Here is a 15,855-nt window from a genome sequence, read left to right on the forward strand (position 1 = left end):
AACATCGATCTCTGGCCTTGACACGTCTGTGCATAAAATGCACCCACATCAATCATCCCACATCAATCATATATACACACTACACACACACACACACACACACACACACACACACACACAAAACACACATACACACATAAAAAACACATTCAAGGATGTCTTATAGCCATCATGAAAATGCAAACAAAATCATGATGAGAAATTATCTCACAGAATGATCATTTTTTAAAGGCTGAGTAGGTAAATGATGATCAAGAGAAATTGGAGCCTTGGTATAATCTTGATATGAATCCAAAATGGTCATTAACGAAATGGTGTGAATGTTTCTCAAAGATATTACTACATGATCCAGCAACCTTATGAGGAATAAGTTGGTGGAGGAAAAAGGAGTAGGAGGAATAGAGAAGGAACAGGAGGATGAAAGAAGGAGAAGTAGTTCAAGGTATCTAGATGGCTAATGAGAAATATATGCAAAGCACCAAGCACATAAAAATGGTGTGTGGTTATTACTCATCAATAGCTTTGAAATTAATAACCAGGCTCAAGTTTTGAGAATTCACAAATAACAGATCTATTGGAAAACGAGTTAGTGTTCTCCAACACCTCACAAGTTATTTCAGTGCTTTTCAAACATACAAAGTGTATTTCAAATACACTTTTATATATCATATATACATATGATATATATATGAACTAAGATATAAAAAGATCCAGGACAGAGACTAGGGAGACAGCTAAATCAGCAAAGTGTCTGCCATGCAAACATGAGGACATGAGTTTGAATCCCCAACACCCAAAAAAAGGAGAGTGAGGGCTAGGCAAGGTGGCACAAACCTTTAATGCCAAGGAGGATCTCCATGAGCATGAGGCCAGCCTGGAGCTACAAAGTAAGTTCCAAGTCAGCCTGGGCTAAACAGTCTAGCAAGGTTAGTAAACCTCATGCTCAGTAACAAGTAATGTCTCAAAAACAAAGAAACAACAACAACAAAAAAAAAAAACATGGTGAACAATTAGGAGGATAACTTATTAATCTAAGGTCTCCATACATATGGCCAAATACCCATACAAACACGTGTGCCCACACACATACAACATGTATAATAAACACAGGCATGCAAAATACATACACATATAAAAGAAAAAAAGGCACATGATTTTATACAGTAGTTTTGTACAACATAATTTTTTTTTACAAACATCAAAGGTGATAAGGAAAGCCAACTAATTTAACTGTTGGAAAACTGTAAGAGAGGCTGGATAAATGGCTTGGCAATTAAGGTGCTTCCCTGAAAAGCGTAAAGGACCCGGGTTCAATTCCCCAGTACTCATGTAAAGCCAGATGTACAAGATGGTACACGTGTCTGGAGTTGTTTGCAGTGGGCAGAGGCCCTGGTGCACGAATTCTCTCTCTGCCTATTTCTCTCTCAAACAAATAAATATATTTTGGGGGAGCACTTTAAACAAATTCCCAAAAGATTTTATTAATTACAATGTTCCTAGGACCTAAGACATGAACCATTCTACTTTCTAATCTGTTCTATACTGTTGATACAGCTTCTTATTTGTTTTTTGAGAAAAGGCCTTGCTATGGAGTCCAGGATAGCTTTAAAATCACAGTGATCCAGCCAGGCATAGTGGCACACATTTTTAATACTAGCACTGGGGAGGCAGAAGTAGGAGGATCGCCATGAGTCCAAGGCCAGCCTGAGAATACACAATGAATGTCAGGTCACCCTGGTGCTAGAATTGACCCTACCTGAGGAGAGGAAAGAAGGAGAGAGAGAGAGAGAAAGAAAGAAAGGGGAAAGGGAAAAGAAAAAGAAAAAGGAGGAGGAGGAAGGATGGATGGATGGGTGGAAGGGAGGGAGGGAGGGAGGGAGGGGGGAAAAAAGATCACAGTGATCCTCTCTCCTTAGCCCTACAGAGCACTAGGATTATAGGCATGTACCATTACGGCTAGTTTTTATGAATTTATTTCATGCCTAATTTCTACTTGTCATTGTGCATGTGTGTGCGCACGCGCGCGTGTATGTGTGTGTACATACTCATGTGCACAAGTACATATTTGCATGTGAGTGAGACCAATGTTAATGTGAATTACCTTCCTCTGTCTCCACCTTATTTATTGAGACAACACCTCTAACAAGAAGTAGAATTCATGAAGATGGCTAGGCCAGCTGGACACCAAGCCCCAGGGAGTCTCCTGTGTCTCCCCAACACTGGAATATCCAGTATCAGCACACTGCTGTGGCTGGCTTTTAACACAGATTCTGAGGGATCTGAACTCGGGCCTCGTGCTTGTGTGACAAGAGCCTTCCTTCCCAACGAAGCCATTTCCCCAAGCCCTTAATCATTCTCTCTAAATTCTAATGTAAATGTCGATTTTAAATAACAGAAGTAACAACCTATATGTTCTAGGCATTTAAAACTTATGTATCTTGTGCTGGGGAGATGGCTTAGCAGTTAAGGAGCTTGTCTGCAAAACCAAAGGACTCAGGTTCAATTCCCCAGGACCCACATAAGCCAGATGCACAAGGTGGTGCATATATCTGGAGTATGTTTGTACTGGCTAGAGGCCCTGGTGTGCCTTACTCTGTTTCTCTCTCCCCCCCTCTTCCCCCCTTTCTCTCTTTTAAATAAATAAAAAATAAAATTTAAAATGAATAAATTAAAGTTAAAAAAGTATGTACTTTTGCAACAATTACATAAAGCAGACGTTAACAAATTCTACATATATTTTACTCCTTTCTCTGACATTTATATTTGATTTATTTTTATTTTGGTTTTTTGAGGTAGGGTCTCACTCTGGTCCAGGCTGACCTGGAATTAATGCTGTCATCTCAGGGTGGCCTTGAACTCATGGCAATCCTCCTACCTCTGCCTCCCGAGTGCTGGGATTAAAGGCGGGCACCACCACGCCCGGCTCTGACATTTATTTTTATGTTTTACAACAAAATTACCTGCATGTTGACTCTTTCAATCACACAGGATAGTACGTGCAAAACATGCATCTTCGTATCACACTCTGTAACATGCTGCAGTAACTGAAAAAGGAGTGTGAACATGGTCTCCAGATACTGCAGGAGAAAGGGAGAAGAGTCACAGCTGTAAAATCATCAACAAATACTGACGAAAGCAAATGCCATCAAAGTGGTAAGACAGAACCTTAACAAGATATCTTAACCTTAACAAGATACACTGCCAGTATGGAAAATACTGTTTTTTTTCCTTTAATGCTGATAAATATGTTCATTTCAGAATCCTAATCATTCTCAAATTAAAATGTTTAAAAGTCTGCCTGAAATGTATATGTTTTAATTTTATTCTTCCTTATCATTATTCATCCAACCAGATAACAGTATGATAGACCTATGAATTAAAGCAAAGTATAACACTGTGGTAGTCTGAATAGATGCCCCCCCCCAACAGATTCTACAGTTTATTAAGCTTGTAACTTATTAGATCTCCAGCTGGAGGAAGTGTCACTGTGGGCATATCTAAGGGTCCAGCCTTAAGGTCTGTGTGGTAATAGATCTGGAATCGAATGTGTGAGCTCGAAAGGCCTGGGGTTCCTGAGGTGTGCTTGCTTATTGTGGTGCGGGTAGTATTTCTCTCTGCATAGACCTGTGGAAGGGGACTAGCTTCTTCCACCATTATGGAACGTTCCCTTCCTCCCATATGCTGCAAAGTGAAGCTGACTATGACAAACACTAAATATTGCACTCAATGATTCAGATATCCCACAGAGCCCTTAGTAAATGTGGTACTGAGATACAAACATGTACACACCCCCCCCAAAAAAAAACATTATCCTACAATAACAAAATATTTATGAGACAAGAATTTAAAGCCATATGCCTGGCTCTAACCTCCGTTACAAAATTTACACTGGAAACTGAAAAATCATGATGGTTTTCGTAAACAAGTATTTGTTCAATAAGATAGTTGGTTAGGGCTGGTGGGATGGCTTAGCTGTTAAGGCATTTGCCTGCAAAGTCAAAGGACCCAGATTCGATTCCCCAGGACTCACGTTAGCCAGGTACACAAGGGGTCACAAGTGTCTGGAGTTCGTTTGCACTGGCTAGAAGCCCTGGTGTGCCCATATTCTCTCTCTCTCTCTCCTTTCCTCCCTCCCTCTTTCTCTGTCAAATAAATAAATAAGTGAATAAATAAAAGATACTTGGTTAATTTTTTATGTTCTTTTTGAAATTTTATGTTACTTGTTTTATTTATATTTAGTTAACTTTTATAACAGTTTATAAAATGCTTCCATTAAGAAAAAAAAAAAATCCTAGAGCTGGGCATGGTGGTGCATACCTTTAATCCCAACACTCAGGAGGCAGAGGTAGGAGGATCGCTGTAAGTTCAAGGCCACCCTGAGACTACATAGTGAATTCCAAGTCAGCCTGGGCTACAGTGAAACAATCCTTTAAAAAAAAACAACTAATGACTATTTTTGTAAACAAAGAGATACTGCTTGCTAGGTGTGATGGCCTACAACTGTAATTCCAGTATTCGGTTTCCTCAAGTTCAAGCTCATCCTGAGCTACACTGTGAGTGCCAAGCCAACAGGGGAAGAAGGGAGGGACGAAAGGGTTATTCTCCCAAAATAAAAAGTGCTTGTAAGAAGTTCTCAATGTACAATTGTCACTCAAAGTACACAGACATTTTATCCTCTAAATTTCTAACCTAGCCTTTTTAATAGCAAGCACCACTGTCTCATCTTTAATGATCATTATATATTTATATGTATAGATTTCAGGAGCAAATGCTGAGTACCAGCTAGGAGAAGACATAGACTATTACAGGAAAATTTCAGTGCCAAGGGATACTTCCCAAATAGTTGGTAAGGGGCCTCAAATGATCCCACACCCATCTAAGTTATTGCCAGGCTCTTGGTTGCCCACCAGGATTTGTTAAGAATCTACTGCTGAAGACACCATATATCTCATATATCTTTGGCTGTGGCACACTGAAAAAAATCAAGCTGGAGATGAGCTGGAAGACTCATTTCTATTGACTGTCACATTTGAGGAAACAGCTGTGCATAATGCTGGGAAAAAAGCCACCAGTGGTCTTAACCAGCAATGAACCCTGCAAGCTACATGGCTGGCCAGCCAGGCAAAAGAAGCCATGGGGTACAATGGTGGCATGTCTGATATGGGGAAACCAACTGCTCTCTCAATGAATGGGAGGGAAATCATGCCTGATACTGAAAACCCAGTCAAAAGCCTCAGACTGATGAGGTCATAAGCCCTGGGGCAAAGCTACTACTATTGTTTGACTAAAATAGATACATTATGCTGAACAAATTGCCCTTTAAATGTTTCTACTTATGCCCATAATTATATTAATGCTTTTCTCACTTTGGTTAGAAAAGCTTTCCTTTCAGATGGCAATGATACTGGGGAGACTTAAAATCCATCAAAGTACTAAAAACAGTGACAGTGGAGTGCTCAATACTAAGTGAGACATCTGTAACACACCCTCCAAGGCACAGCATGCACTGCATAAGAGGTGGCAGAAGTAACCTAAGAGTCAAAGGATAGCGAGGAGTGCCATCAAGCCCTGTGATCTAGATACAATGTGGCAGTTGCAGTCATGGCCTCACAATGCTGATGCTACCAACATAAGAACTGTTCAACATGGGGCGGGAGAGACGTCAAAACAGAGGCGCTTCATGGGAAAAAAAGGGGTTCAATGGAGGATATACAAAAGGGGGCCAATGATGGTGGTGGGAAGGGATTATGTCTGATCAGGGTACAGGTTGATAAGTTTAAGAAAGGTCACAAAGAAAATTCATATCCTCCAAAATAATCCAACATACTTTGTTTGAATTTTTATTTATTTATTTGCAAGCTAAGAGAGAGAATAAAACAATACAGGCATGCCAAGGCCTACAGCACTACAAAGGAACTCCAGATGCATGTACTACTTTGTGCGTCTGGCTTTATAAGGGAACTAGGAAATCAAACCCAGGTCGTCAGGCTTTGCAGGGATGCACCTTAACCGCTGAGCCATATCCCAGGGCCCACACCAATCTTTTGGAATTTTTATTTATTTCAACTTACTTTAAAATTAAGTTTTAATAACATATATGAGCAGAAAAACAATGTTCACAGTTAAAGGCTTTAATAACTTACACATACATTATTATGCATATATATACAAACACATCTATCAGCGACAAGGTAATAATTATACTCAAAAGCCTTATGCAAGCAATTGTCACAAAGCCTCAAAATGAGTATTCTTACCGGTAGAAACTGATCCGTTCTAAATTCAAAATCATCAACAGGTAAGATGCAGTTAAGGAATACAGAGAATATAGGAAAACATCAAGACAACACATTTACAATAAAGACAATAAATTAATGAAAACCACACTTTCGTGAATTAATTTCACAAAACAGAAGTCAAAAACAATCTTCTTAAAGCTGAACATGGCAGTGCACATCTGTAATACAACACTCAGGAGGTGAAGGAGAAAATGTTCAAGGGTAGCCTGAGCTACATGAATACTGTCTCAAAACAACAAAAAGTAAGCTTTCAGTAATTAATTATTCCACACTCCCCCCAACCCCCGCCCAAGGTAGGGTCTTACTCTAGCCTAGGCTGGCCTGGAATTCACTATGGAGTCTCAGGGTGGCCTCGGAACTCACAGCGATCCTCCTACCTCTGCCTCCGAGTGCTGGGATTAAAGGCGTAAAGGCGTGCACCACCACTCCCAGCTAGTACTTTTTTAAAAAATATATTTGACAGAGAAAGAGGGAGAGAGAGGGGAGGACAGAATAGGCATGCCAGGGCCTCCAGCCACTGCAAACGAACTCCAGATGCATGCAACCCCTTGTGTATCTGACAAACGTGAGTCCTGGGAAATCAAACCTGGGTCCTTTAGTTTGCAGGCAAACGCCTTAACCAGTCAGCCATCCCTCCAGTCCCCAGCTAATACTTTTAAATTTTATAAAGGATATTTAACTTCAGAGTTGTTGCTGTTTCAATTCGTACCTTAAAAAAAAAGGATGTTAAGAGTTCTTAAAAAATTTTTTTTGTTATTTATTTATTTATTTGAGGGCGAGAGAGAGAGACAGGAAGAGGCAGATGGAGAGAGGGAGAGAGAATAAGCACGCCAGGGCCTCCAGCCACTGCAAACGAACTCCAGACGCGTGCATCCCCTTCTGCATCTGGCTAACGTGGGTCCTGGGGAAACGAGCCTCGAACTGGGGTCCTTAGGCTTCACAGGCAAACGCTTAACTGCTAAGCCATCTCTCCAGCCCAAGAGTTTTTAATCACCGTAGACCTACTGAACATCATTAGTAGTTAAACAAAATATTATTCTAAAACATTTTATTTACTCTTGTTAGTAACTCACAGAGCCTGTTGCCATGAGAAACTAAAAGGTCATTCCGCATCGTACTGAGCAAGTAATACAAAGTATATATATTACCTATCCTTTCCAGCTTTCCATGGTTTGCCAAATGGTGTTTCCAGAAAGAAGGGTGGCACACAGTAGGGAGGCGGACAGCGTGGACGTGAGGGAGCGGCACAGGTAGAACGGGGACACAGGAGGGAGGTGGACAGCGTGGACGTGAGGGAGCGGCACAGGTAGAACGGGGACACAGGAGGGAGGTGGACAGCGTGGACGTGAGGGAGCGGCACAGGTAGAACGGGGACACAGGAGGGAGGTGGACAGTGTGGACGTGGAGGGAGCGGCACAGGTAGAACGGGGACACAGGAGGGAGGTGGACAGCGTGGACGTGAGGGAGCGGCACAGGTAGAACGGGGACACAGGAGGGAGGTGGACAGCGTGGACGTGAGGGAGCGGCACAGGTAGAACGGGGACACAGGAGGGAGGTGGACAGCGTGGACGTAAGGGAGCGGCACAGGTAGAACGGGGACACAGGAGGGAGGTGGACAGCGTGGACGTGCAGGGAGCGGCACAGGTAGAACGGGGACACAGTAGGGAGGTGGACAGCGTGGACGTGGAGGGAGCGGCACAGGTAGAACGGGGACACAGTAGGGAGGTGGACTGTGTGGACGTGCAGGGAGCGGCACAGGTAGAACGGGGACACAGGAGGGAGGTGGACAGCGTGGACGTGCAGGGAGCGGCACAGGTAGAACGGGGACACAGTAGGGAGGTGGACAGCGTGGACGTGGAGGGAGCGGCACAGGTAGAACGGGGACACAGTAGGGAGGTGGACAGCGTGGACGTGCAGGGAGCGGCACAGGTAGAACGGGGACACAGTAGGGAGGTGGACAGCGTGGACGTGGAGGGAGCAGCACAGGTAGAACGGGGACACAGGAGGGAGGTGGACAGCGTGGACGTGCAGGGAGCGGCACAGGTAGAACGGGGACACATAGGGAGGTGGACAGCGTGGACGTGGAGGGAGCGGCACAGGTAGAACGGGGACACAGTAGGGAGGTGGACAGCGTGGACGTGCAGGGAGCGGCACAGGTAGAACGGGGACACAGTAGGGAGGTGGACAGTGTGGACGTGCAGGGTGCGGCACAGGTAGAACGGGGACACAGTAGGGAGGTGGACAGCGTGGACGTGAGAGAGCGGCACAGGTAGAACGGGGACACAGTAGGGACGCGGACAGCGTGGACGTGAGGGAGCGGCACAGGTAGAACGGGGACACAGTCGGGAGGTGGACAGCGTGGACGTGCAGGGAGCGGCACAGGTAGAACGGGGACACAGTAGGGAGGTGGACAGCGTGGACGTGGAGGGAGCGGCACAGGTAGAACGGGGACACAGTAGGGAGGTGGACAGCGTGGACGTGCAGGGAGCGGCACAGGTAGAACGGGGACACAGTAGGGAGGTGGACAGTGTGGACGTGCAGGGTGCGGCACAGGTAGAACGGGGACACAGTAGGGAGGTGGACAGCGTGGACGTGAGAGAGCGGCACAGGTAGAACGGGGACACAGTAGGGACGCGGACAGCGTGGACGTGAGGGAGCGGCACAGGTAGAACGGGGACACAGTCGGGAGGTGGACAGTGTGGACGTGCAGGGAGCGGCACAGGTAGAACGGGGACACAGTAGGGAGGTGGACAGCGTGGACGTGCAGGGAGCGGCACAGGTAGAACGGGGACACAGGAGGGAGGTGGACAGCGTGGACGTGCAGGGAGCGGCACAGGTAGAACGGGGACACAGGAGGGAGGTGGACAGCGTGGACGTGCAGGGAGCGGCACAGGTAGAACGGGGACACAGGAGGGAGGTGGACAGTGTGGACGTGGAGGGAGCGGCACAGGTAGAACGGGGACACAGGAGGGAGGTGGACAGCGTGGACGTGGAGGGAGCGGCACAGGTAGAACGGGGACACATAGGGAGGTGGACAGCGTGGACGTGCAGGGAGCGGCACAGGTAGAACGGGGACACAGTCGGGAGGTGGACAGTGTGGACGTGCAGGGAGCGGCACAGGTAGAACGGGGACACAGTAGGGAGGCGGACAGCGTGGACGTGAGGGAGCGGCACAGGTAGAACGGGGACACAGGAGGGAGGTGGACAGCGTGGACGTGGAGGGAGCGGCACAGGTAGAACGGGGACACAGTAGGGAGGTGGACAGCGTGGACGTGCAGGGAGCGGCACAGGTAGAACGGGGACACAGTCGGGAGGTGGACAGCGTGGACGTGGAGGGAGCGGCACAGGTAGAACGGGGACACAGTCGGGAGGTGGACAGCGTGGACGTGCAGGGAGCGGCACAGGTAGAACGGGGACACAGTAGGGAGGTGGACAGTGTGGACGTGCAGGGAGCGGCACAGGTAGAACGGGGACACAGTAGGGAGGTGGACAGCGTGGACGTGGAGGGAGCGGCACAGGTAGAACGGGGACACAGGAGGGAGGTGGACAGCGTGGACGTGCAGGGAGCGGCACAGGTAGAACGGGGACACAGTAGGGAGGTGGACAGTGTGGACGTGCAGGGAGCGGCACAGGTAGAACGGGGACACAGTAGGGAGGTGGACAGCGTGGACGTGCAGGGAGCGGCACAGGTAGAACGGGGACACATAGGGAGGTGGACAGCGTGGACGTGGAGGGAGCGGCACAGGTAGAACGGGGACACAGTAGGGAGGTGGACAGCGTGGACGTGAGGGAGCGGCACAGGTAGAACGGGGACACAGGAGGGAGGTGGACAGCGTGGACGTGGAGGGAGCGGCACAGGTAGAACGGGGACACAGTAGGGAGGTGGACAGCGTGGACGTGCAGGGAGCGGCACAGGTAGAACGGGGACACAGTAGGGTGGTGAACAGCATGGACGTGCAGGGAGCGACACAGGTAGAACGGGGACACAGTAGGGAGGTGGACAGTGTGGACGTGCAGGGAGCGGCACAGGTAGAACGGGGACACAGTAGGGAGGTGGAGGGAGCAGCACACAGGGCTCAAGAGGAGTGAAAAAGATGGACAAGTGAGCAAAGTGGGCAGGGCTGTGTAGGTAAAGGCTTTTGGAGGAGCCAAAGGAAAAAAATGAGGAGAGTCTATGGCCATACCACCCTGAATGCACCCAATCATGTCTGATCTTGGAAGCTTAGCAGGGTCGGGCCTGGTTAGTGTTTGAATGGCAGAAAGAGAGGAGAAATAATTCAAGCACCCTTCACTAACCTAACCCAAAAAAGGTATTTTCTACACCTTGTGTATAACCTCTGGACCCTTCAAATTATATTTTAATAATGTATCAGTATATCATCTTGGGTTTTATTTTTTATTTATTTATTTATTTTTTTTTGGTTTTTCGAGGTAGGGTCCCACTCTGGTCCAGGCTGACCTGGAATTAACTCTGTAGTCTCAGGGTGGCCTTGAACTCACGGCGATCCTTCTACCTCTGCCTCCCAAGTCATCTTGGGTTTTAAAATAGAATACGAGCTGAGCGACGTGGTGCACGCCTTTAATCCCAGCACTCAGGAGGCAGAGGTAGGTGGATTGCCCTGAGACTACATGGTCAGCCTGGGCCAGAATGAGACCCTACTTTGGAAAAAAAAAAAAAAAGCAGCAGCAGCAGCCACCACCACCGCGAATTCAAAGCTGCCCTGAGACTACATAGTGAATTCCAGATCAGCCCGGGCTAGAGCCAAGACCCTACGTCGGAGAAAAAAAGAAAAACAATATGGGGGCTGAGGAGATGGCTTAGTGGTCAAGGCCCTTGCCTGCAAAGCTAAACGACATAGGTTCAATTTTCCAGAACCCACGTAAGCCAGATGCACAAGGTGGCACATGAATCAGGAGTTTGTTGGCAATGACTAAGGCCCTGGCATGCCCATTCATTCTCTCCCTCTCTCTCATATAAATAAATAAATAAATAAATAAATATTTTCTTAATGTTATGTCAGCTGGAGAGATGGCTTACTGATTAAGACACTTGCCTGAAAAGCCGAGGACTCAGGTTTGATCCCTAGAACCCACATAAGCCAGTTGTACAAGGTGGTGCATGTGCCCAGAGTTCATTTGCAGTGGCTGGAGGCCACAGAATACCCATTCTCTCTCAATCCTCCTCCCTCCTTCCCTCAAATAAATCAATAAAAATAAAAATATTGAGCTGGGCATGATAGCTCATGCCTTCAAAAAAAAAAAAAAAACACAATATTATTTTAACATAATCTCCTCATTCTCTCAAACTTTATTGTGATTTTATCACTCAAGGTGGCACCAGCAAACAGCTGTAGCTTCCAAATCAGGAACATGAACTAAAGCTGTGATGCAATTCCAACCTTCTATTTTGTTTAAATAATTTACTTAAAATTTTTATTTCCTGGATACTTTCTTAGATACTATATTTCTTCACACATGCGATAGCAACTGGTTTCTTCTTTGTCGTCACTGATTGCGAAGAAAGAGTGTTGGGCTAGAGAGATGGTTCAGTGGTGAAGGCACTTGCCTGCAAAGTCAAAAGATCCAGGCTCGATACCCCAGGACCCATGTAAGGCAGATGTACAAGGTGGTGCATGCGGTGGCTAGAGGCCCTGGCGTGCCCATTCTCTCTCTCTCTCTTTCCATATATATGGTTCCTTCTTTTTCTCTCAAATAAATAAATAAAAATTTTTAAACATTTTATTTATTTATTTAAGAGAAAGAGGGAGGAAGGGAGAGAATGGGCATGCCAAGGCATCCAGCCACTGCAGACAAACTCCAGATGCATGTGCCCTTGTGCATCTGGCTTACGTGGGTCCTAGAGAATCAAACCAGGCTCCTTTGGCTTTGCAAGCAAATGCCTTAACTGCTAAGCCATCTCTCTGGCCTCAAATAAATAAATTTTTTTTAAAAAGAAAAATATTAAACACGTTAGAGGAAGTTCTGAGGTCTTGGGATGCTGACATACCACTAAATCCTGGTCCTGGAGCAGGTTACAGATTGCCTCATAGAGCATAGGTCTTAAGTCAGACTTGAATTTCACAGAAATCCACTGACCAATGAGCCAAATCACCCTGCGTCGCAATGGCTTATACCTAGACAGGAGAATTTTGAGAAATTAAATATTCATTAGTATTTTAAGAGGTCCGCGTCACTTAAAAACTTTACCATTTAAACATAAAACATGTAATAAATACAACCTGCATTACCTAATGCAACTTCTATTTGTGCCACAATACAAAACACTAGCAATAAAGTCCTGATCTAAGGAAATTAAAACATTTCAGTACCTATAATAATAACCCTGCTTCTTTTGAATTAAAGAATAGAATAGAAACAACTTGAAATCTCAGTACTTGGCAAGCTGAGGCAGTGACTTCAGGCAACCTGAATTCAACCCCTTCTCAAATAGACAGCTAAACATATCACCTGTAAGTTATACCCTAACCCTTGTCTCCAATACTCAACTTCATAAGTTCTCATAGTGTTTAACAGTTTCAACACTGTTAAGTACAAATGCAAGGCCAGGCATGGTAGTGCTCACATTAGATCCCAGCACTTGGGAAGCTGAGGTAGGAGAATGGACTTGAGTTTGACACCAGCCTGAGACTATATCATGAATTCCAGTTTAGCCTGTGCTAGAGTAAGACCCTACCTCAGAAGGAAAAAAAAAAAGTCTAAGTGCAATCTCTTTTTAGGTACAGAGGCAAATTCTTCACTGTAAGCACTCACAACATTAAAAACTGAGTTACAAGGCAGGAGAAATAAATGACTTAGTGGTTAAGGAACTTGCCTGCAAAGCCTAAGGACCCAGGTTCAATTCCCCATGACCCATGTAAGCCAGACTCACAAGGTGGTGCATGCATCTAGAATTTATTTGTGGTGGCTGGAAGCCCTGGCATGTCCATTCTCTATCTGCCTCTTTTGTACTATAATAAAATAAAATAATAAAATGAAAACTGAATTACAAAGCAAGGCGTAGTGGCTCATTCCTATTATCACAGAAAAGGCTGAGATAGGAGGACAGCCTGAGCTAAATAGTAAGTTTCCAGGTCTTTCCTGCTCCCCTCTTCCCTCCCCCCCCTCTCTCTCAAATAATACTTTTTTTTTTTTAAGAAAAAAACAAGCAGCTCATGGGAAGAAAGTCTTTTTTATTTTGACTTATAGACTCCAGGGGAAGCTTAATGATTGTAGGAAAAAGATAACAGAGCATAGCCCGGCATGGTGGCACACACCGTTAATCCCAGCACTCAGGAGGCAGAGGACTGCCATTCCAGGTCAGCCTGAGCTACAGTGAGACCCTACCTCGAAAAACTACGACAACAACAAAAAATATAGCAGAGCAGAGAGAAGCTGTTTAATCACTACCTTGCCAACATCAGGTGGAAAACAGCAGCAGGAAAGCGAGCCAAACTGAGCTGCTACAACACCCCTAAGCCCACTGCACCCCATAACACACCTCCTCTAGCAAGGCTATAAACACCCAAACTGCCATCAGCTGGGGACCAAACATTCAAAACACATGTAACTCAAACCAACTCAAGTTACATACTTCCTACAAGGATTGGCACAAACTGAACATTCCCAACTCAACAGAGGAGGATAAAGGCATAGCAAGGAAGAGCTGATCAAAGCACAACTGAAACCCAGCAGGACAAACTTCGAATCTTATGTGCCATGTGGGCTTGTGATGGGATCATCCAGGATCCAAAGAGCACGGGTGACTCTGCCTCTCCAGCTGTACCTCTCAGCGCAGTTCAACACTGAGTCTACAACTGTCTTCAGCAGATACCCTATGGTCCTGGCATCTCTAACCTCTTTGGGTCTCCAATTCAACACCTTTGTAGCTTAATGTCATGTCCTTTGAGGGCCTCCTTGCAAGGCCTCTGTCCCTGTCACACACTGCTTGGCCTCACAGGTTCTCTGAAACCCTGGAGAAATACTCCATGACCCTCCGAATCTTGCATCTTTTATGCCTCCAAAGCCAGTAGCCCATGAACGACACTGCTAGGTTCCGCTGTGGCTTTGCGTTCCCCTAGCCGACACCTCTCCCGTTTGCTGCTCTGGTTAGGCTGTGTATTCTTTCGGGCCTAGGCACTGGCAGCTCTCGTTCTGTTGTGTACAGCTCCTTCCAGGAACAGACACCTGAGCATGAGGGTCTATTTCTTTTCTCCTACAAGCTGTCTCACATAACATACTTCCTCGACGTCATGATTCACATTTAAAGCAAGGTGACACAAAAGCCACTTCATTTGCTTGTATTTTCAGTTACTAAATTCATAAATCTTATACTTTTCTATGATAAAAATTACCTGTTACACAAGGTAAGGTTTTTAAACAAAACTGTTCTGCATTTATTAGAAAGCCAATGAAGTAAAGTAAGTGTACACTAAAACACAAAATTTTATACTTGCCTATTATGAGTGACTTGTAACTCAGGAAGAAGTTGGTTTTTAAACCACTGATCAAAATCAACACTGTCAAACAGCTCAAAGGCAGCTAATCCCACAGCATTATACACTGAAAAGGAAAAATTCAAGAAAGAAAATTAAAAGATTTTAGGTATTTGGCCTGGCATTAAGAATCTTAAATTTTAAAGACTGATCTACCACATAACCCAGCTATAGCACTCCTAGGCATATTTCCTAAGAACTCATCTCATTTCCTTAGAAGTATGTGCTTAATCATGTTTATTGCTGCTCAATTTATAATAGCTGGGAAATGGAACCAGCCTAGATGACCCTCAACTGATGAGTTGATAATGAAGATGTGGCACATTTATACAATGGAGTTCTACTCAGCGGTAAAGAAAAATGAAGTTACGAAATTTGCAGAAAAATGGATGGATCTGGAAAGGATTATACTAAGTGAGGTAACCCAGGCCCAGAAAGCCATGCACCACATGTTCTCCCTCATATGTGGATCCTAGCTACAGATGATTGGGCTTCCATGTGAGAAGAAAAATACTTAGCAGCAGACGCCAGTAAGTTAAAAAGGAGATATAAAGGGAAGAAAAAGGAAGAGAGGAGGGTACTTAATAGGTTGGTATTGTATATATGTAAGTACAATGATTGAGATGGGGAGGTAATATGATGGAGAATGGAATGTAAAAGGGAAAGTGCGGGGGGGAGGGAGGAATTACCATGGGATTTTTTTATAATCATGGAAAAATTATATTAATAAAAATTAAATAAAAAATAAGTGAGGAAAAAAAAGAATCTAAATTTATTCTGAAACATGTAATACACTAAGGAAAATAGAAACATGTTAACCAGACAGATTACTAACAGTAACATTTTAGAGACATGCCTCCACATGCTTTAAGTTGTTTTGTTCCATGTTTCCCCAAATTCTCTTCAGTACTTTGAGACAGAAAAACTAAATCCATTCTGAGTCAAAAACATTTCCAGAGGCTGAAGAGATGGCTTAGCGGTTAAGGCACTTGCCTACAAAGCCTGAAGACTTAGGTACGATTCCCCAGGACACACATGAGACGGTGGCACATGCATCTGGGGTT

The 15,855-nt window shown here is 45.1% G+C and overlaps 1 protein-coding gene across 2 annotated transcripts in view; it reads right to left on the reverse strand.

Annotated features, from left to right (window-relative positions):
• Ipo11 (importin 11) overlaps positions 1-15,855 on the reverse strand; it is a 189,834-nt gene that overhangs the window by 103,223 nt on the left and 70,756 nt on the right. For both annotated transcript variants that reach the window (XM_045138953.1, XM_004672951.2), the window contains exons 15-19: positions 14,753-14,858; positions 12,307-12,433; positions 6,975-7,008; positions 6,258-6,298; positions 2,961-3,077 (exon numbers count right to left, since the gene is read on the reverse strand). In XM_045138953.1, coding sequence (XP_044994888.1) covers positions 2,961-3,077; positions 6,258-6,298; positions 6,975-7,008; positions 12,307-12,433; positions 14,753-14,858 — 425 coding nt within the window. The remainder of the gene's footprint in view (positions 1-2,960; positions 3,078-6,257; positions 6,299-6,974; positions 7,009-12,306; positions 12,434-14,752; positions 14,859-15,855) is intronic.

Source organism: Jaculus jaculus, chromosome 20 (genome assembly GCF_020740685.1).
Source record: "Jaculus jaculus isolate mJacJac1 chromosome 20, mJacJac1.mat.Y.cur, whole genome shotgun sequence".
NCBI classification, from domain to species: domain Eukaryota; kingdom Metazoa; phylum Chordata; class Mammalia; order Rodentia; family Dipodidae; genus Jaculus; species Jaculus jaculus.